The sequence below is a fragment of the Musa acuminata genome, chromosome BXJ1-10 (assembly GCF_036884655.1).
Source record: "Musa acuminata AAA Group cultivar baxijiao chromosome BXJ1-10, Cavendish_Baxijiao_AAA, whole genome shotgun sequence".
Taxonomy (NCBI): Eukaryota; Viridiplantae; Streptophyta; class Magnoliopsida; order Zingiberales; family Musaceae; genus Musa; species Musa acuminata.
This window is the reverse complement of record NC_088336.1, coordinates 18,998,307-19,019,357: the sequence shown is the minus strand read 5'-3', so window position 1 is coordinate 19,019,357 and position 21,051 is coordinate 18,998,307. Positions and strand designations below refer to the sequence as shown.

The 21,051-nt window shown below is 40.0% G+C and overlaps 5 protein-coding genes across 6 annotated transcripts; all 5 read right to left on the bottom strand.

Moving 5' to 3' along the window:
• Positions 1-2,304: 2,304 nt before the first annotated feature.
• LOC104000202 (FAS1 domain-containing protein SELMODRAFT_448915-like) lies at positions 2,305-3,039 on the bottom strand. Its single transcript, XM_009422190.3, has one exon. The coding sequence runs from the start codon at positions 3,037-3,039 to the stop codon at positions 2,305-2,307; it is 735 nt and encodes a 244-aa protein (XP_009420465.3).
• Positions 3,040-3,347: 308 nt separating this feature from the next.
• On the bottom strand, positions 3,348-4,407 carry LOC104000171 (uncharacterized). The gene has a single exon (XM_009422153.3). The coding sequence runs from the start codon at positions 4,233-4,235 to the stop codon at positions 3,534-3,536; it is 702 nt and encodes a 233-aa protein (XP_009420428.2). The 5' UTR covers positions 4,236-4,407; the 3' UTR covers positions 3,348-3,533.
• A 587-nt stretch (positions 4,408-4,994) lies between these two features.
• On the bottom strand, positions 4,995-9,024 carry LOC104000170 (uncharacterized). Its single transcript, XM_009422152.3, has 4 exons — positions 8,872-9,024; positions 6,445-6,599; positions 6,071-6,349; positions 4,995-5,769 (listed from the first exon to the last, which is right to left on the bottom strand). The coding sequence occupies exons 2-4, from the start codon at positions 6,589-6,591 to the stop codon at positions 5,143-5,145; spliced, it is 1,053 nt and encodes a 350-aa protein (XP_009420427.2). The 5' UTR covers positions 6,592-6,599; positions 8,872-9,024; the 3' UTR covers positions 4,995-5,142.
• Positions 9,025-10,269: 1,245 nt separating this feature from the next.
• LOC104000169 (growth-regulating factor 5-like) lies at positions 10,270-16,134 on the bottom strand. The gene is made up of 4 exons (XM_065086122.1): positions 14,001-16,134; positions 12,761-13,133; positions 10,657-11,123; positions 10,270-10,550 (listed from the first exon to the last, which is right to left on the bottom strand). Exons 1-4 carry the CDS (start codon positions 14,197-14,199, stop codon positions 10,543-10,545), a joined length of 1,047 nt encoding a protein of 348 aa, XP_064942194.1. The 5' UTR covers positions 14,200-16,134; the 3' UTR covers positions 10,270-10,542.
• Positions 16,135-16,281: 147 nt separating this feature from the next.
• LOC135595330 (syntaxin-43-like) lies at positions 16,282-20,980 on the bottom strand. Of its 2 annotated transcripts, none has more exons than XM_065086123.1 (8): positions 20,701-20,980; positions 18,997-19,273; positions 18,623-18,712; positions 18,455-18,532; positions 18,122-18,199; positions 17,920-17,985; positions 17,751-17,831; positions 16,282-16,786 (listed from the first exon to the last, which is right to left on the bottom strand). In XM_065086123.1, the coding sequence occupies exons 1-8, from the start codon at positions 20,913-20,915 to the stop codon at positions 16,679-16,681; spliced, it is 993 nt and encodes a 330-aa protein (XP_064942195.1). In that variant the 5' UTR covers positions 20,916-20,980; the 3' UTR covers positions 16,282-16,678. The 2 variants fall into 2 exon arrangements, with proteins under 2 accessions (XP_064942195.1, XP_064942196.1); XM_065086124.1 differs by having other exon boundaries at positions 18,122-18,181.
• Positions 20,981-21,051: the final 71 nt, after the last annotated feature.

Sequence of the window (21,051 nt, the reverse complement as noted above, 5' to 3'; positions counted from 1 at the left end):
GACTAGAATATGTTATCTAAAATCCCTTTTTGATATCCTTTGATTTGAAATTTAAAATATATTATTCTGAATGATTTAAAATATGATTAGAATATGTTAAAATTTTATGTGTTGAAAACATGATTTTTATTTGAATTTAGAAAGCTATTTCCTTGTGTTAAAACTTATCTCCTAGGCCCTCTTTTAATGTCTTATGATTTCTAATCAAATTAAAAATGTTATTTCTTTGTATTAAATCTTTTCTCCTCATCTATCTTTTAATGCATTATTATGTTTTCATTTATGTTGTTAATGGGTATATGCTATGACTAGTCCATGGGCCAGGGTTGGGCCAGTTTTATGTAATGCATGCTCAATCATGTATAATGCACATGACCAGTAGATGGACTGGCTCAATCTAGCCCAATATTATTGTTGAACTTGAGCCCAAATATTGATTGAATTAAACTAGACTTGATTAGTCTAGATCAATTCAGGATGATTCCGAATTGATTGACTTATTCAAGTTAGTTTAACCTAAATTGAACTTAATCTAGTCTAAATTATACTAGTCTAGGGTGGTTCCAGACCAGTTAAATAAGGATTAGAGATCAGTTCAGTTAGGCTCTAGTAAATCGAGTTCAGTTGAATCGATTAAACTAGAGTTCAAGTCAATTGAGGGTTAATTTATATTATTTGATATTGATGATTTTTGAAAAAGATGTTTTAAATATGTTATTTCATCCCGAAATGGATATGACCAGTGTGAGATTATATTCCTGCCGAGAGCAGGTAGGGCGATTCCCTTCGGGGATTAGCGGGCCGTCAGACGTGGCGGCTGGACGGTTCCTCCATCCGCTGTTGGGAGGAACGTGTCCCCACTTTGGCGGGTGTGGGACACCACTCCATCCGCTGTTGGGAGTGTGATATGAGTTTGCCTCCATCCGCTGTTGGGAGAACACAAACTCATCCCGTAGGATAAAGCCTCTCCATCCGCTGTTGGGGGAGTGCTCCTTCGGGTACTTGATATACGCCAATGGGATGATTGATTGAATTTTGATCATGTATTTATCTTGATTTGACTTTTGGGGTTCCTACTCAGCGTTGCTGAATTTTCTTTGTTTTTGATTTTCAGAGCAGCCTCCCTCTAGTACTAAATCGGATTCCAGTGGAGAGCGAACATTCCTCTACCGCTAGGTAGAGCCACTTGGATGACTCTTGAAGTTAACTTTTCTATTTGTAATTTGATGAATAAATGAATTGTAATAAATGGTTATAGATGATGAATAAAGTGATGTTTATTTATTTGGCCTGTGTGAAAATATATGAAAAAAAAAAAAAAAAAAAAAATCAGGATGTGACAATAAGTGATGCCCGAGCCCTTATTCGTTCTCTGCATTCAGCTTATGCTGCCACACCAACAAATCTCAGAGTACTTCTTTTGGTCTGCACTTGTAGAATTGCCACTTTATGTTCTAGTTGAGGCAATTTGATTTCGTTTTCGAGTAAGTAATGGAGGTTGATGCTGCATATTGTCTTCTTTCTCCATGTATATACATATCTGCAGATTATTGATCCTAATTATTAGCAAGTCATCCTCCATCATGACTTGCTAACTATTGATCTTATGATGCCCAAAGAAGCATTGTTGACACTGTAAGTTTTATACATCTCGTTCATGGCTTTCTTTCTCCTAAAAGAAAATGATTTCATAAACTATGGAACTTGTATGTGCTTATTTTGGGCATACTTCTTTGACTTGAGAGTTAGTCATATGTGCTTATTTTGGGCAAAAATCAAATACAGTATATCTTCACTCGAGCATTATTTTTATGAAGGTGAAATACTATGAAGAGATCAGATGAGGTAACAGCCCCTGTGAATAGGTTCTCCATCATTCGGCTTTTGGTGATATTTGATTGGTGAGTGCTAATTGTTTTAAAAGGAAGCTTGATTTTGATATGTAATCATTTAATTGTATACACCAATAGATGTTGATTCATATTGATGTACATTATATTAATGGTTTAGGGTTTCTCCTCCTCACATGTCCACAGGTGTTCATCAAGAAAGCCACAGATATTTTTATCACTCCTTTTTGAACTAAATTTGTCATGTAAATTTAGAATCAACAGAAGAATGTTATTCTACTGAGACCACCGGATTTGATGCCTTGCAATTTCATTACAATTTTCTTTGATTTACTAAAACTATGCTTTTTTCTTTTTTTTTGTAGTTTGGAACAATTGCTTTCTCTTGAATTGACATCATTGGCTTTCTTTGAAGTAGACTAAAGATCTATATGAAACCTGAAGTGGTAGTGATCTAACTTGGATTGTTCACCATTGATAATATTAGGAACTGTACTATGGCAGCAGAGCAGGCCATGCTAAAACTGATCGCGGGAGAACCCGACCTCCTCGCACTGTTGTCAAATCCTGCAGGGGAAGGACTGACGGCGGCGTTCACACTAGGGGGAGCGACCGAAGTCGGCTGAGGTGGCGGTGCCAGGAGAGGGACTGCCGCCGCTGGTGGCAGCGGGGCTGCTCCGGCGCAGTTGGGTGGCGCAGCTCTGTTCACGGCGACCGCTGTCATCTCTCCGTAGATTCCGTGACACCTGAACGACGAGCCAGCGGTGCAAACATTAGGGCGCACCAGCAGCGCGCCGTTGAGGTACAGGTTCCTCCTCCCGCTGTTGTTCACTGTGATCATGGAATCAGGTTGGTACGTGGGAACCAGAGTCCCCGAGGGGAGACGCCGCAGGTCGTCGAACAGCAGCAGGGAGGGGATCGAATGCCTGCCCAGGAACGCCACCACCTCGTTCTCGGGGATGAGGATCTTGGACAGCATCCTGTCGCTGGGCATCAGGAAGGTGGAGTTGTCGGGGAGCTTGTCCTGCACCATCTGGATGAGCATGGCGAAGGAGAAGTAGCTGGCGCGCTGCATCTCCCGGACCGCCACTACGACGTCCCTGCCGTGCGGCGAAGCTGCAATCGGGTGGTGGGACGAGGCCGCGGCGAGCAAGGAGAGCAGAGCGATGGGGAGAAGGTGAGTCGTCATGGACGAAAGATCGTTTCCTTTGGGTACCGTAAGCCTTCTTGCTTGGCTGATGGCGGAGGATGTGTGCAGGCAAGGATTGATTATAGGGAGACGTCACACCTGCGTGCTGCGCCAACTACTACGAAGCTCATGGCTTGGGCATTGCCTTTCGACCTCGTTCCTTCGCAGGGCCTACAGGCAGGTAAGCAAGTTATTTATTTATTGCTTCACACCCTTCATGTTAATAGATTAATTATCTTTTCAAATGATCATTATGATTATTTTACATAAAACAAATTATAATCACTAAAAATATTTAGACGAAATCATAAATATTATGTTAACACATATTTTTATGCCACAAAGAACTACACTGAAAAGCCAGAACTGCACAATGGCAAACTTTTCTTTTGTTCCTCATCACAGTCAATATCACAAACATGTTGCATACAACTTAAGGACGACAGTTAGTGGCACCACCAAGGGCACATGCATGTGATCGACGAACATGGTAATCAACTTGATTGCTTCTTCCTAGGCGAAGTCCTCCTCGGCACCGCACAATCGACCTCCTTCATCTTCTTTCCCTCGACCTGGTTGCTGCGTTTCCTGTTAGGAGAAGAAGTAGCGTCCCCTTCATCAACCTCGACTTCCTCTGTAACTGACCTCCGCCGCCGGGTCCTTGATGCCACGCCACCAGCATCCTCCCTCGGCCCGTTCAGCTGCTCCGCCGCGATCCTATCGAATTCCTCCCCGAGCCTCCTCACCCTTTTCCTCTTGCCATCACCAGATCTACTTGGAGAGAAAGAAACCTTAAACTCACTCTTCCCTTGCTCCGACGCTACCACCACCTCATCATCATCGCCAGCAGACGAGACCGAATCGGGGGACGCAAGATGGAGAGGCTTCCGGCCGGCGACTCTGGGCTTCGAAATCATCGACTTGGGTCTGACGGAGAGCACCGGCGTTCCTCGTTGCATCTTCTCTTGCTGTGCGCGGAGCTTCTTGATGGAGCCCTCGATGCGGCCCTGGAGGCGGTGGCGGTTGAAATTGAGGCCGCCCATGGACCAGTGCGCCTCCTTCGCCCAGGAGAGGAAGGGGTCCATGACGGGCACCGGTGGGTCCACCCGCTCGTCGTTGAACTTCACATCAGCGTAGAAGCGAGGCCGCGGGAGGCTACTCCCATAGAACCTCCCCGGACCCAACGCCACCACCATTTACAGCGAGAGAGAGAGAGAGAGAGAGAGAGATGCAAGATAAGGAGAGCCTAAGCGTATTATATAGGCAGGAAGGGGAGATGGCGGGAATGATTGGCGCCACTCTCTTGGCGGGATGAACCGAAGAAATCCAAGTGAAGGCGCGAGGGGACGGCGGGAAGGTAAATTTTCAACCTTTTCCCGGTAGACTAATTATGATCGTTGGATTGACTTGACGATGTAGAAAGAATATGCCAAATAGACGTCTAATAAGTTTACACCTTCCGCGACACATAGTTTTAGTTATGTTTGTTTATTATGCATAAGAACTATAAAATAATATCATGAAAATTTATATTAAGATTCGTGTTCATAAAATCTAACAAATTTTTAGTTGGAATCTAAAAATATTCTTTGGCTTGTTTTAGTTTATTTCTCACTCTTTCAAACATACAATAGATATGATTGATAGATTCCAATTTAATTTCTTAATCATTTAATTATTTATCAAAAATAGACAGATTTCTATGGTAGCTAATATCAAAAGAAAGGTAAGGGAAAATTAGAAGACAGAAGACCCACCAATAACCTTAAGTCATACCTGCTACAATATCATTCAACCACCAGCACAGATTTGTCCAACCAAAGCACACTGGTAGTTCTCATTCATGCTTAATCCACATGTATAATGCTTTTGTTACATTCCAACATAGTACCTAAGTTTGAAGAAGATTACCCAGAAACCCTGGGTATATACAGCATATAATATCACCAACAGAATAAAACAAGCTTAAAAGCTCTTTATTCATCTTACAGCTTCTGCATATAAGGCAATGTTACTGGTCTTGGCACACGAGATAATAGTCTTTTAAAGCATAAAATGGGTTTTAGAGGTTTGATATATGCTGCAACATAAGTGCAATAATTTTCAGAAACACACACTTGCGGTTGGCGATGAACCTCGACCAGCCACCTTCAGTGGAAGAGGCTCCCAGACTCTCCCCTCACCCTCACTGCAGTGTCCGCTTGATTTGACAGCTATAGCTGCCTGGTTTATCGAGTTGCTTGAGCTCCCTGCTGCTGCTTCTGCCTTGAGCCGGAGCCGCTCAGCCCTCGAACCAATAGTCTGACCTAAAATTGAGGCTGCTATGGTTAGTGCCATAGCTGTCTTGGGCATGACCACAGACTTCCTGAGCATGCCAATGAATGGCACAGCAGCATGGACTGCGGCAAACCACTGAGGAGAGAACTTTTCAGTATGTTCTCGCCAAACCCCAAGGGGAACGTTTGCAGCCATGCCTAGCAAAGCTATTGCTAACATTTTTGCAGGCAGCGGCTGGGGACGGAGGGTCTTCACAAGGGCAGTGCGGGCTAGTGCTGCTCGAGCAGCCACCACAGCGGGGGGGCACTTCAGTTTCATGCCTGGTGGTGGCTGTAGGATCTTTGCTACGAGAGGCAGGACACCGCTCACTGCCCTATAAGACTTTGCAATTGGACACTGCCCTGTTTTGAGCCACTCGTTGCTTGATGCTTCATGTGATGCACCATTTCCATTCTGAAACAAACAAATACAAGCAAGAATTTGGACATAAGACAATATATGATATCGGATGTTAATGATAATAATGCACATCACAATAATTCTTCTTCTTTTAAGGTTCAAAGCTAGATGGGAAAAACCACTATTCTTGTTTCTTTCATCAGTGATATTTAATGCACCAATTTATGAATTCAACAGTTCCAATGATCATGTGTACATAATCAAGTTTTTGGAGTGTCGAAGAACCAACGTAACTAATGAACTAGAAACACAATAAAAGTTTGAGATGAGGTATGAATGTTACAGGAGACCTGACCTGTCGAGAGTGATCTTTCTTGGAGGATTTCTCCCTTTTCCACTTTTTTGAGAAGAAATCAAAACTGAAAGGTCCTCCTGGCCCAAAAGCTGAGAGGCTGATAGAGGCTGCTTTGCCTGCCAAAGGGTTAAACTGCATTGCAGGCTCAGGTTCCACATTGTCCTCACATATATAGGATTTCCCTGAAAGTGGGACGACTCCGTTGCGCCCATGGAAAATCTTGAATGCCATATCAAAACTGGGTCCATCTTCGAAGATTGGACCCTTCGCTCCTCTTAACTAAAAGACAACAGTAACGGGCACAGTAGGGTAAAAGGGACAATTCATCCATGTAGTCTATATTGAAGCATGAGAAAGACATAGTGTTGACTTACTGGGAAAGGAGAACCGAGAGATGATGAGAAGGAAAAGTTTGTTGGTTCATTGATGTTCCTCAAAAATGGACACCTCTGAGCATCCGGATGAGAAAACAGGTTCTCAGACGGTGTTGATTCGCACAGAAAGCCAGTGAAGAACTCCATATTCAACACTGTCATGAGACCAAAACAACCATTTGGTTACAGATTCTGTACTATCAATGATCTTGGACAGACAAAAATAATAATAATAAACCAATGATCTTGGACAAACGAAAATAATAATAATAAACCACCAGATGGCATCAGCTTTGAACATCTATAGATACTACATGTTCAGACAAAAATAAGATGAAAAGAGATCTTGCTGCACTATGATATATGCAATATATTTGGTTTAGGGCAGAGCAAGTGGTGAATCATAGTTATAACTAACAATTAACACTAATATTTAGACATCCGTGTGCTTAGAAAGAATAAAATCTGTTATACATAAAACGCTTGGCACAAAAGTTGATGCTAGATATCAACTTATGTGCAAACTGGCCCTCATGACATGTTCTTGTAAGCTACATGCGAAAAAAGCATACTGCATCAAAAAATTGTCCCCTCGACTATAATTCAACTGTTTATGAGTTGACAAAATTGTGAAACTTATAGAAAATGTCAACCAACATCCTCTCCAGAATTACCTCCTGTATAAAAGCACATGAATCATGGAGATCGTATACTACGAGTATAAAAAAAAGGAATCAGGCACAGTCTGTCATAGCTAAAGGAACACATAGTTCTACCCAATTTAATTCAATGTTTAAGTTGGCGAAGTGAACTGAGGACCACATCAAGTCAATCTAGAATCAGAGTGATGATTTAGCATATATAAGGAAAGAGGTGTCTGCCACCTATATAAAACCAAGTATACAAGCATCAAGGCCCATGACATGGCTGCAAACAGAGTGGGCTGAGGTCAATCAAAATCCTAAAAGGGAAAATCTCCCCAATCTGATCCATCAATCCCACAGTAAACAATGATCAATATCCAGTTCAATCAATAACCTGATTTCTTTTAAGCATGCCATGACTGCATCATAAACTCCATCTTACAGTGGACCTATTTTTTATAAAAATGCAAAATGTTATATACTATTTTAAGTATTGAACCGTAAATAAAATCAGATTGAAGTTTATTTCCATAAAGTTAGAATTGCACAGGGAATTAAGTCATGTGGCATATGTACATCCATATAGGCAAGAACAATAATATTCGAGAAAAACTCAACCGTCAATGAGACAAAAAATCATGAAACAAGTAGAAGTTGTGGCACAATGCTCCTTTTTTATAATAGCACAGCTTAAACATTCAGCAAAACATTTAATCAGCATGATCAATATCCTTTTTCAGATTGTTTCATCTGAAAGAGTTGTTAAAGCATAACAGCACATTATTGTGACACACAAATTATACTCACTGTGATGTACTTAAAAAGGATTTCTTGATGTTACAATCCTTGACAAAGTTATTATACATGCCCATTTCAGCAAGTTATGTGTTTGCATAACTGCAAACTAAAACTTGAGATCAAAACAATCATCGGAACCGAAAGGAGACAAAAATTACAATCTGCATATATAAAAGCAAAATAGTAGTCAGACCAACACCCAATTACCCACTCATTTCTCGAAATTGCACTTTGTTGTTAGAATTCCTTTTGATGCGAGGACATTCATCATAGTAACATGATACAAATATGCTAAAAATCTAGACATTTAATCTAATCCAGATTACGATTTCCACAGTTCAATTGATTTCAACTAGGCAATATTAAGTCCTCCCACAACACTGCTAGAAGTGAAGAACTTTAACCAGTTGTCCTATGACCAGCCCAAGATAAGATACAAAGAGTTGGATCTAACATTACTTCTTGATCTCCTCCCACGCAAAAGACTTGAAACAACTCAACCAAAATCCACATCACAATAACTTTCAGTCAATCAACTAAAACCAAAAGACATCACCTCTATAGAATTCCGCATAAACACTTTCCGACAGATTCAATACAAAAAAATTTCAAACAAATAGCAAAGCCACAAATATGCATCAACAAGAGCACGATCCAATGGATCAGAGGTTTTCAGCTGCCCTCTGCACTAATACTTTGAATTCCTAAACCTAGCAAAAGGTCCACCCTTTCCTTTAGATCCCAATCCACCCCAACCATCAGATCTCGAGAAAAAGAAGAAGAAACATTAAGCAACAAATACTCCCCAAAAAATCTCAGAAAAGGTTCGGCGATGCTGACAAATTCACGGCGCAGATCAGAACCAAAGGTGAAGAGGGCAAAAAAGAAGTGCGATCAATCAAGTTCAATCGCCAAAAATTGGGGGATAACAGTGGGATACACCGACGGAGGAAGATCCAAGAAGAATCACACCGCAAAATCTCACCTTCCCTTGGGAACGACGGAGAACTCGAGGCCGAAGAATCGTGTGGAAGGCACAAGGCGAGAGTACGCTTCCCTTCCCTCGCCCCTTCTCCACCTCCAATATCGGAAATCAACCGGTTAGGCTACTCACCAACCCCATCATGTACCCGTCATTGCCGGTTGCTTCAAGTCCAGTTGGTTGTGAGCCGTCCGTCCTATTTCCAAGGATCAATCTGTGCCGTCAATCGTATGTTGATTTTGGGCTTTACAAAATTCACTAAAAATGCCCTTTATATATATATATATATATATATATATATATATATATATATATATATCTTTCCACGTTATATATAAGGAAAATATTGTTTTTGCTTTAAGATGTACACATGATTGATTGTGTAAGCATCAAAGCTGGAGAAATACAATCAATTTTATGCATTAATATTTTCAATTCCTTAAAGAAAAATTTTGGAATTGATGATTGGATTGAGGTCATGAAAAATGAGAAGACAGATATGTGTACTCATCATGCAATCATAAATGTCAAGCCACAATTGTTGACCTTTTTATTTATTTAGTCCTTTAATATTCTGATATTGAAGTCACATTATTGATATATTTATTTAACAAACTTTATTTGTATTACTTTATTAAAACAAATATAGGGTATTATTATTAGTCTTCGATATACGTTTTGATTGGTTAAGGTATTGTTGTAATGATTTTTTTTTGTTTTTAAAAAATATAAATATTATATCATATTTTATATTTCTTTTTTTATCTCGTACTTATACAAGTAATATTTATTCTCGTCATAGGGTCCTTATTTTTGTATTAATTTGAAATTCATATCATCGATATTTATTTTTCACACATATGCTAATTTACTATACACTACTTTAAGATTTTATATTCTAATTTTATCATAAATACTTTTAAACATTTCATGAAAACTTATTTAAGGTAAAACTACTAATTCTGAAGCATGTATTTAAAATGAGTTTAAATCAGGTAAAATCAATCAAAACCAACTAATAAGATCATTTGCATTACTTTTGGACTACCAAGAAAAATGAAGTCCAAGACATGATTTGGATTTGGTTTAAGTTGGTCAAATTTAGCAAAATGCCTAAATTTTTGCTCAAGAAAAAAGCCATCTTGTTCTGTTTTTATGTCAATACCACCAAGAAATAAGGCTTAAGAAACAGTGATAATTACACAACAACAATAAATTGCCAGCTCTCACATTTTGTGTGAGAGACAAAAAAAAGTGTTCTTGAAGTTGTTGACTAAACAGTGAACAAATCTACTCATTAAGAACTAAACCATCGATTGTTCTCATTATAAACTAATACCATGAAAAATAAGCTTTTTAGATGATAAATTTTGATCGTCTACTTTAAAGTTTTGAGCCACAAAAGTATCCACAAGATTTATTTGGAATGATTAAAAGATGACATCAAGCATCAAGGTATGTGGTAGATGACCAAAATGACAACAACTTTTGCATACATCTTCCATATACAGTTTCAATACAAGAAATCAGCAACATCAGGGAATTGAAAAGGTTCTACCACATCAAGGAAGAGAGATGATGGCAAACTTGAGACAATCTCCTAAAAATGCACTAAGAAGCAAGAACATTGAATGCCATTTGGAGTCAGCACCCAACGATCGAAGTGCTTTTCTTTCAATCATCTGCAGAGACAAGGATCAGCGAGAGAACTCGTTACAATAAGAAAGAGCTGCAAATTTATAATAAGGAATAGATAAATTATATATCGGAAGAAGTTAATGAACTTACGTTTGGGTGACCTGGAAGAGGAGGTAGAGAAGTCCGAGGAGGCCATGGGAAAGGAAATCGAGAGCTGGGTTGTGGAATATGATGCTCGGTTGGATCGATCTTCTTCTAGATCAGACCAAGAGTCTCTCGTCTTAGGCCACTCGTCGAAGAAAGGCCGGAGGAATTGGCTTTCATGCTTCGCGGGCTGTGGTGAACCAAACTTGCTCCCGACAAAGGAATGCTGCTGCTGTTGTTTTGATATTGAGCTGAATGAGACCTGCCCAAGATCTTGAACTGACTGAGGTGGAGGGCAAGCACTCTGCAGAAGAGAAGGACCTCGAGCTTCTGATGGTGGAAATGAAGACACTTGGGATGGCATCAAGCGCCATGAGCCGTCAATTGAATCCATTCCAAGATGCCTTGTACTTCCAGAAGTTTCTGAGAAGAAATTGTGCTCGTCCACCCCAGGTTTAACACCACAGAAGTACCTGCAATATGCAGAAGAATGAATTTATGCTGATAACACGGAGAGCCATTTTATTTTTGGACATAGAAAGCAAAACTTCGACCTACTGAACTCGCTCCAGAAACTACTGAAACTCATTACGAAATCCACCGTGCAGCTGCTGCTTCGCTTCCTACATGTACCCACTCCTATTCATTCTTCGGGTATCTAGGTTGTATAGTCAGAACTAGGATATAAGAACCAAAAAGTGCACAAGATCAAGGATGCTTTTGCAAGCCCTTGATGCCAACATGAAGAACTTGAAATATGGATCACATTTTTCTGCACTTCATCTACCTAGGACATAGTCATTCATCCATCAACTTGAGTCTATCATTTGCCTTCTTTGGCTAAATCCAATAATTGCGTCCTTATTGCATGTGACTTTTATTCCTACAAAGATGTTGCATTCACTAACTCATAAGCCATTATTGCTAAGCAAGAAAAAAGGGACTAAATTTCCCAAAATGACACAACCATTTTCACTGATCACTATAAGAATACCCAAGAACTAATATATTTGATGGTTTCTTTGAGTGTCCAATAACATGGAATGTTTCCAGAGTGGACCATTAGTTTTTTAATATAAAATGAAGATAACAAGGTCCATTTCCTAAGTTAGAATTGTCTGATTGTGGATGACCTTTTCCTTCCAATATAGCTCTGTGGGGACAACTATGACAGTGATAACTGCATCACCTAATAGGAAAAAGGCACAAGCAGCACAACTTTGTTTCATGAGGACAAGTTTCTAAAAGGGTCTCTAGAGAACATGTAAAAATGAGACGGTCAACTGATGAACTGGCACAGGAACCATGCGATGCAAACAACTACCGGTTTGCTATGTTAATACTGCTTAGAAGTCATAAGTTACAGCTGGAAGGACAGGTCTTGTCTTTTATCGAAGATATTCAATAAGTGACATCCTGTCACCATAGTGCAAAGATGGAGAAATTTGTAGCTGTGACATGGTGATCACGTTGCATCCAGCTTCCTCCACAGCCTATGAAGGTAAAAATGACCGGGGAAAATGGAGATGAGCATGATGGTATGCCCAATACCTGGTTGTCACTGTCACATGACAAATGACAGCACAGAATTGAATCAATAGCCTCAGGTTTTGCATACAAAGCCTGCTTTATAACAGCATAAATTTCTCTACAGCCTGTGAGAGACCAGATTGCTAAAACTGTTTCAAGAAAAGCTAGAAACAAGAGTCTAACAAGCTGAAAACCTCTTGCTATCATCTATATTCAGAAAAGAGGAAGTTCACAGAAAATTTAGCACTTCTCCAAAAATTAACAACTAAAGACTTCCTGTTTCAGCCATTATACTGTGCACTCACGACTCCGATCCAGACTGCTCCAAATGGGTGACAAGATAATAGATTTCTCCAAAGGTGGCTACCGCGCTGGCAGAGTACCAGACTATTATATTTAATCCATAAATCAACACAAATGAACGTTTCCAAATAATGTAAATCTGAGCAGCTGGGCCTATTTATTATCCAAACATCCAACTTTAGTCCGGAATAACCATCTCAATAATGGATGATCACATAGACAAAATCCTAATGATGATAATTGTACTGCCATTTCACAGTGAGGGAAGAAAAGATACCTGTTGCCAAAAGGACCAGGGCCCAATGGCAGCTGAGAGGAGCTGGAGGTCCCCAGGCATAAGCTTTGTTGTGTATTGCTATGACCTGCAACCAAGAGCTGGGGAATGCTCTGGAAGCTTCCCCCACCATTACCACCGCCACCACTACCGGCAGGAGCGATGGAGGTCACAGTAGATGAGGATGACTGCATTTGGGAGGCGGATTGTGATTCCACAGGCTTTCTTGAACGGTTGCGGCCACGATGCATGTGGCGCTCGCAATACTTGGAGTCGGGGTGCGCATCCTTGGAGCACCGCCACTTCTTCCCATCGGTTCGGCGGCACCGCCCTGGTTCAGGGTCTAGCTTCTTTCCATAGTAGGAACAGTAAGCTACTGAACTCAAAGAACATCCAAACATATTAGATTTCTTTGAATGATGGATGGCTACACTTTTGATGGCTACAATCATCTTCGAGAAGAACCACCATTTCCCCATTAAAACAGCTTATATCATCCAAAAGGTTTACAATATAGGCCACGACAATGAAAACAAGCACAGAAAACATAAACCAATATTTCAGAAGTCTTCTTCTGTTGCATCCATCAAAAGATAGTAAAAATTAGCGTGGGGCAGCAGCAAAACCGAAATTATATTATTGTGGAAACCAAAAGAAACCTTAAAACAGTAATAAAGCTGATAAGCAATGCTTGCAGATACACTCTGTTACCAAAAGAAATGGGTAAAAAAAGAAGAAAATATTGAATATTTTGATACATAAATGGGAAAAACTTAGAATCAAATCAAGTAAAGGGAGAAAAGTTTATGTATTCATGTCCTTGGCATTCAAACAAAAGAAAAGAAAAGGTACAACTCAGAGCGCCTATAAAGAACATCATGATAGTATAAAGTTCCCAACTTCCGGCATCCCGATAAGATAGCGAGGCGTTAGCTCCGGAGAAACTACCAAATCTAAGCTTTAAATCCATCAAACAAGAAAGAAGAAACGGACGAACATGTAAAAAGTCCGCATCTTTCGATCACATTACAGAAACAAGTGAAGATGACACTAAGAACACACAAATAGATGCAGCATATCACAGCAGGGACCCAAAAGCTAACCGGTTTCAGCTCTAAAACCCAACAAAAAAAAAAGAAGGAAAAACCGATCTTGACATCAACACCATCACTGAAACAATAGCCCAGAAGAGGGAGACGACCAAGCCAGCGATGGAAGAAAAGAAGAGGTAGGAACTACGTACGCGCAGGGTGGTGGTAGTATCGCCCAGCCAAGGCCTCAAAGCTCCTCTGGATGGGAATCACGAGCTCCGGCGGCACGGGCACCCCCGCCATCAGGTACTTATAGATCAATGCCTGGTGCTCCAGCTCCTGCCACTGCGCCGCCGTGAACGGCGCCCGGCCCCCCATCCCCATCCCCGCCGCCGCCGTGGTGCTGTTCATCCGCCCCCCGAGGAGCCGAAAGCGAGGCGACGCCGATAAGAACAAACAAGCAGCAGCAGTAGAGTAAAGGAGGCACCTTTGAGCTCAGTCATAGACGAAGGCGAGGCGGGCGGTCGAGTCCTCCGCCTGCGAGCGAGAAGCACAAAGTTTCGCCATTTTTTGTGAACGAAACAAAATGGGCGGAGGAGAAAGGACGAAAGAGAGCGAGGATGGGGATCAACGGAAGAGACTGAGGTCAAGTCTTATAGAGAAGGAGGAAGGGGAAGTGGGGGGGGTTGGGGGGGTTCTACAACTAGAAGAAGGGGAAGTGGAGAGGAAAAGGAAGTGTAGGTGGGATAAAAGCATTGGGATGAGGGAAGGGGTGGGGGTGGACTGTGTCTCTATCTGGAACTTTGGATTTCTCAGTGTGTGTTGGGAAGGGAGACAGTATCTGTTTATGAGCAGGAAAGGAAAGAGAACTACTCACTGGCAACCCAACTCTTTATTTCTTGCTTATAAACCATGCAACAATCCAGTGATTGTAGTAAATGAGGGTAAAAGACTCCATTTTGCTTCACATCAATCCTTACAGTCTGCAGTAAAAAGTTGGCTCAAATTCATCTGTGAACATCACATAATATTTTTTTTATTTGTGGGTTCCAAGATTTGTGCATTTATTTAACTCCTTGAATCCAGCAATAGCAAAAACACCTAAAGTTACATGAGTTTGAATTCTATGTTTAGTAAGATACTTTTTTCACTGAAGTGTAATCACCTAAAAATTATATTTTTCCAAAGTAAATAAATTAAATTGTTTTGAAAAAAAATATTAGACGATCCACTATATTATATGTACATACTTCTTGGGAACTAATGCAAAGTGCAATCTAACTTCAATTCCATGATAGAGGGTGGGAGACCAATGATCCATCCATAGGGAAATGGAATAAGGAACCCTAAAGTTCAAACCAAGTGGGTGCCAACTTTGTCTCAAATAACTAAGGCACCCTTGTATGGGTAGCAAGTGGGTGATTTATCACTTTAGGCGTCCCACATCTCTTTTGCTTGAGCACCACCACCTCCACCTCAAGGTAAGTTGGTGACTTTTCTCTTCCTTCCTTTCTTTTCTATCCTTAGCTACTGTAGTAGCTACAGTGTTGGGAGAGGAATAGCTCTCCCCATTCGCATCTTTTGGGGTGGGATCCATGGTGACAACAATGGCAATCATTCCGCAAACCATAACTTAGCCAGCAAGATGTTTAGGTCCCATCCCTTTGTCCATGTTTGCTTGTTCCTTTTTCTTTTATCTATATCTTAATCTTAGTGATTAAGACTTAACATGATCAGTTAAGTGGATATGAGTTCCAATTGTAAACATCTAATAGCATATAATGTTTGAATGAAAGATTTTTTTTTAATATAATGAAAAATCAGAATTCAAATAATATAAATGTATAGAGATGAGATTAGAAAGCTAAGAATTGAGGGATGAAGGTCTTTGATCAAGAGAGCCTTAGATGTGGTCCTTGGTACTTTCTTCTTGGCAACAATCATCTGCTACAAGTTGTATTGGTTTAATGGAGAGTTTGCAGCATTGGATCCCCAATCAAATTTACTGTTACTGATGTCCTACTCTGGTGGATGTCTGGGAGAGTGATGAAGGGCACAATCCACTCACAAGAGCCAGGATGATCATCCACATAAACATTTAGCAACCAACCAACTAGTGTAGTAGTAGCATCACAGTGATTGCATCTGTTTCCACTCATGTGTGGACTTGATTCTCACAAGGAGAGGATATCATCTAAGGAATTATCTCCAGATAAGAGGATAAAAATACATGGCCAATATATCTCTTTCGTGCAGACATAACCATGTAACATGCTTCAGGTTTCACAAAAAATATATTTGAGATAATATAGCCCAACAACATACCATGAACTTTTGGAGAAATATTCATTCTGACCTGGAGAGGATACCATCCAAGGAGTTATCTCCAAATAAGAGGTTAAAATGCTGTCCTCAACAACAGCTCCACATAGGCAGGATATCTCTTTCATGCAGAAATAACCATACAACATGTTCCAGCTTTCACAATAAATCTACTTGAGAAAAGAGCTTGATTAACATACTATGAACTTTTGGGCAAAACATTGTGTCCCTGCGGGGAAAAAATATTGTGTTTCAAACATTACTTGAATCTTTACAGAGTTTTCTTATACAAGATCTCAAACAATTGGAACAACCAGCTAACACGACGCACCAACCTGGGCCTTTGATTATCAGAAGAAATACTCGTCAGACGATTGTGCTCTCGATCCATGGCCAATCCTATATCATGAAGCAAGATTCAGCTCAATTAAGTTACGTGCAAACTGGTTGAATGAGAACCTATGATAAGATCCTGTGGGCAAGAGCCATGGAAATGTTCAAACAGGTGAAGCCATGTGGCTCAAGCTTCACAAGAGATCATGTGACTTCATGTGTTGGTTAATCAGAACTAGAATAATATGGTCTTCAATATCAGGAGGACAAGCATGATGAAAATTAATATCACAAGCACAGTGGCACACATGACCATGCCCCCTTTCCTCTGTGTTCGCTCTGCCTGCAAATGTACAACCAGATAAGACGTCAGCGTTCATATGGAGTTCCAGTGAAATCCAATACAGTAGGGCGCAACAAGAAACCCTTGCCACATTCAAATATGCATTAGTTTGCAGTAAGATTTCATCAAGTTTAAAGCAATACAAATAGAGAAGTGGAATTCAAACATCCTTGTTTAACTGAGCATGTATGGCAAGTTCCAACAAAGATATCTATCGTTAGCGAACCGAAACATAGACCTCAAGAAAAAGATATAAATATATCCCACAGAATTATCAAGATATATCACATGTTATAATTAAGATCCCTAACCAGCAATGTCTTAAACATGGTGTCACAATGGAGAAGGTTTCATATAGAAAAGATTTTGATAAATGGTTCTTCATAATATTACTTCAGAGATAACATAAATCTTTTTCTATTGCAAGAAAAAAAAGGGTGTTCCACAAGTGTTGAACCAAACTGTTAGGTATTTATCAGGTCAAGAATCAAAAGAGAGCCAATGAGAAAGACGAAGAGAAATGACCAGAGAGCCAAGTGCCTGACAAAGGGAGCGCTTCAAATTCCAACTATTTGGGCCCAGCTAAAAGAACATGCTCACAGTGTCAATGAAATTTTTGACCATGTCACAAGCTAACCTAACTACCATTGGCTGAAGTTCAAATTAGCCAAGTAAAATACCATAAACATTGAAATATCACAGTTATACCAAGTCTGCAACAACTACATGTTGCATAAGTTGGTTATCCATGAGACTGCAGCTACCAGCAATAGTGAAAAACATAATGTATTTGTCTCCATCTGGCTATTGGCCATACATCCAAAAAATTGCCTAATTAGTTTAACATTTTACAACTAGCAGATGACAGGTAGTTTCAGCATGATCAACTTGCACATTCTAGATAACTAAAGAGCCTAGTTGAACAAATACAAGCAGAAAAAAAAAAAAAGGAGAAGAGAGGCACCTTCTCTAACTGTTTATAGCCCTCTTCTACTGAACTTGCAACATTTTGTACATTGTAATCTATCCGATCAACTATCGTTCCCTGCTTGCATCACATGCATCAGAAAATAGCCACTTAGCAGCAGCAGGAAAATAGGAAATCAAGAATTCTCTTAAGGTTAAAAGAGCACCTGATCTATCACAAGGACTGAGAGATCCTTCATGATCTGAGCAAGTTCATTAACTGATTCTACAACCTACGAACAAGAATTTTTGATAAGTCATGAAAAACATACATGAAACTTCATATTGTTACAGATTTCACAAGATGAAGCCATAAATAGAGCACACAAACATCATGGGCATAGACAAACTAAAAATTCCAAGTGTTACCTGTACAATTTCCCTCTCCCTCTCTCTTGTGAATACCTCACTTCTCTTTAGCGCAGACATCTGAATATCATTAAAACCCTGCCATGAATAAAAGGAGTAAAGACCAGGAAAAAGGATCAAGAATTAGAAATGACTGGATGTTGATAGATTAGCTAAAATAGTTTCATGCTCAGTCGCAGACAAAGAAAATTTCTTTTCATGTATGCTGTAAGATATTCTCTAAAAATCATATGAAGATTTGATCTAAAAAAGGGTTCACAATCCCACAATAAACATTCATTACCATATCCTGTTAGGACTGTCAAATGAAATATGAAAAAGAGAAAAAAGTACCACATCACGAAAGTCATCTTCTTCTATCTCATGTCTGATCCCATTGTGATTCATTTCCAAATCAACACCATCTTGCCCCTAAAGACATCAAAGATAGCATTCAAAACTTCTTCACAGATAAGAAGCCCAATTAATGACATGCATAAGCATGATCAGAGATCAACAGACTTCTTGTTGCTGCTGAAGGCGCTTTAAATAAGAAGACTGTTTCTTCCGGAACTCCATCGAAAGGTTTTGAAGGTCAGTTGCAAGAGACCGCTGCACAATCAACACCCAAAATAATAAATATCCAAAAAGTGGCCAGCAAGAGGACAATAAATACAGTACGAATGTAGTCAATGAAGTGCTTCAGTATGATTTGACATTGAAGTCTCATCCACCCATATCCATCTACATGGTTTCTTGACCAAGAGATGGTGATTGTGTAAACAGACTAGCACTTAACATAAGAATTTTGTTCCTACCATCACATGCAAATGAGGAAGACCGGTGATGGTTGGCAATAATCATAAAAAGAAACTAAAAGTCAAGCTATACTACACCTGAACATTCTTCCGAACATTTGAATCTTCAGAAGGATCACTGGAAGATAGCTTCTGCAGTCTCTTTTCAGACCTCTTCAATACATCTGTTATTTCATATGTAAGAAGCTTGATGGCATGTTGATCCTCCTTGTCATCTCCAAACGAAGGCATTAAGGCTTTTGCATGGGCCTTGACCAACTCTGACATTTTTGTCCGAGCACGCTGCATGTCTGCAGCTATTTCCTCAGAAACATCCACCCAAGCTGGAGGTAAACCAACCACAGCTGCACCTGTACTGCAATAAGCTATTGTGTTTTGAGTATCACCAGAAGTGTTGAGTGAATATTGCCAAATATCACTGCTTCAATTCCAGCTTTTAAGAAACAATTCTACAACAAGTTTGTCAAGATAAAAAGCACAAGAAATGCAAAGTAATGAAAAGGAATGGCATGCAACTGCTTTAGTTTAATGCTCAAAAGACTCCAAATAAATTAAAAAATATATTAGCTTAAACCTTGAAAGGACCCATATTGGAAAGCAATATATAAAGCATAAATGTGATAATTTCCAAAAAAAACACATTTACAGGGGAATGACATACCGTCAGTTGGAAGTAAAGAGGGATGAGTATTTACTAATGCATGTGTCTTTACCCCTTTATTCAGATTTACCATAACGGCCATTTCAAGCTTTACATACAACATATGTAGCACAAGAAAATAAAGGCATACAGAAACAATTGTAAAACCACAATTGCTTACATAATCCAATTTTGTTCCATAAAATTATTGGAACAAATAGAAACAGAAGGGAACTGTTAATTTACCAATCATAGCACAGTCCTGTGTGCTCGTAAGAGAGATTATAAATTATATAAATTAATAATTTATGATATGAACTATAAAGTATAACTAGATTTAATGTGCTTTGTACAGTTCCGCTTTTACCAAACTGAACTTGCAAATCTAGTAAAAGCTCCACTGCTCTTTGCTTTTAGAAAGAAGCAAATGGCTTGTTCCTGTAACACGAACGTCAAATCAGTGCCTCCTTACATTGTTATTAGCATACAATGTTTCAGTCCATTTCGTAATGCCTAAAATCTGCTGTCATCACTAGAAATGTCTTTTCTTCCCACATTCCTCTTTTGGGTGACTGGACGAGAAAATCCTACATCATAATCTTCCTTAAAAGCAATATTTTCAAAATTACATAGGCAAGGTACGATTAACACTTAAAAGTTTGATAAATAAGCAAAGTGTATTCAGGACTACTATCTCTTACAGATTCACAGCAATCAGATGGGTCTTCTCCATCAAAATTGTCAACTTTCAAAACAGAAACTCTCTTATCAATTTCAGATCCATTTCTAGCATGTAATTTAGCATTAGCTCTTAGGTTTTAGTCCCACCCAAGTGAGCTACGAATTGACTTCATACTCACTTTTTGATAGAACAATAATGTCAATTACAACAATTGAAACGATCCACCACCAATTTCGCACACATCATTTCTCATCCTCAATGGTAACTACTCCAAATTCCCAAAAAAAAAGGGGGTATCATCCCTAAAATGTGATCCCCGAAGGAATTCTAGGTGCAATCTGAGTCCAATTAACCCTTAACAAATTGACGATATCAGCTATAGGGTTTCGACAGAAAGAGAGAAGAGTTTTAATCAAAGATACGTGAAAACCTAATAAAGAGAGGAAAACGTAGATCGGACCTCGAGCCACCAGGGTCTTCCGTGCTGAGAGGAGCGTAGGACCGATCGGGGCGGAGAAGCGAGGCGTTCACAAGCTCGATCACCGGCCCGCCCCCGCTGCCGGAGTAGGAGGAGGAGGTCGACGGTCCTGAGTGGGAGGAGGGGGAAGGGACCCGAACGTTGCGTAGGGCATCGCGGTACTTCCTGTAGATGGGCGTCCGGTTCCTCATGGCCATGGCGAGATCTCGGAGACAACGAGGGGGTGGGGGGAGGGAGAGAGAGAGAGAGAGAGAGTTGTAGAGTCCGCGGTGGTTGAGTCCATCGAGTGGCTTTTGATGCAGCCGAAACGCTTTCTTTCCGGCCCACTAAGAG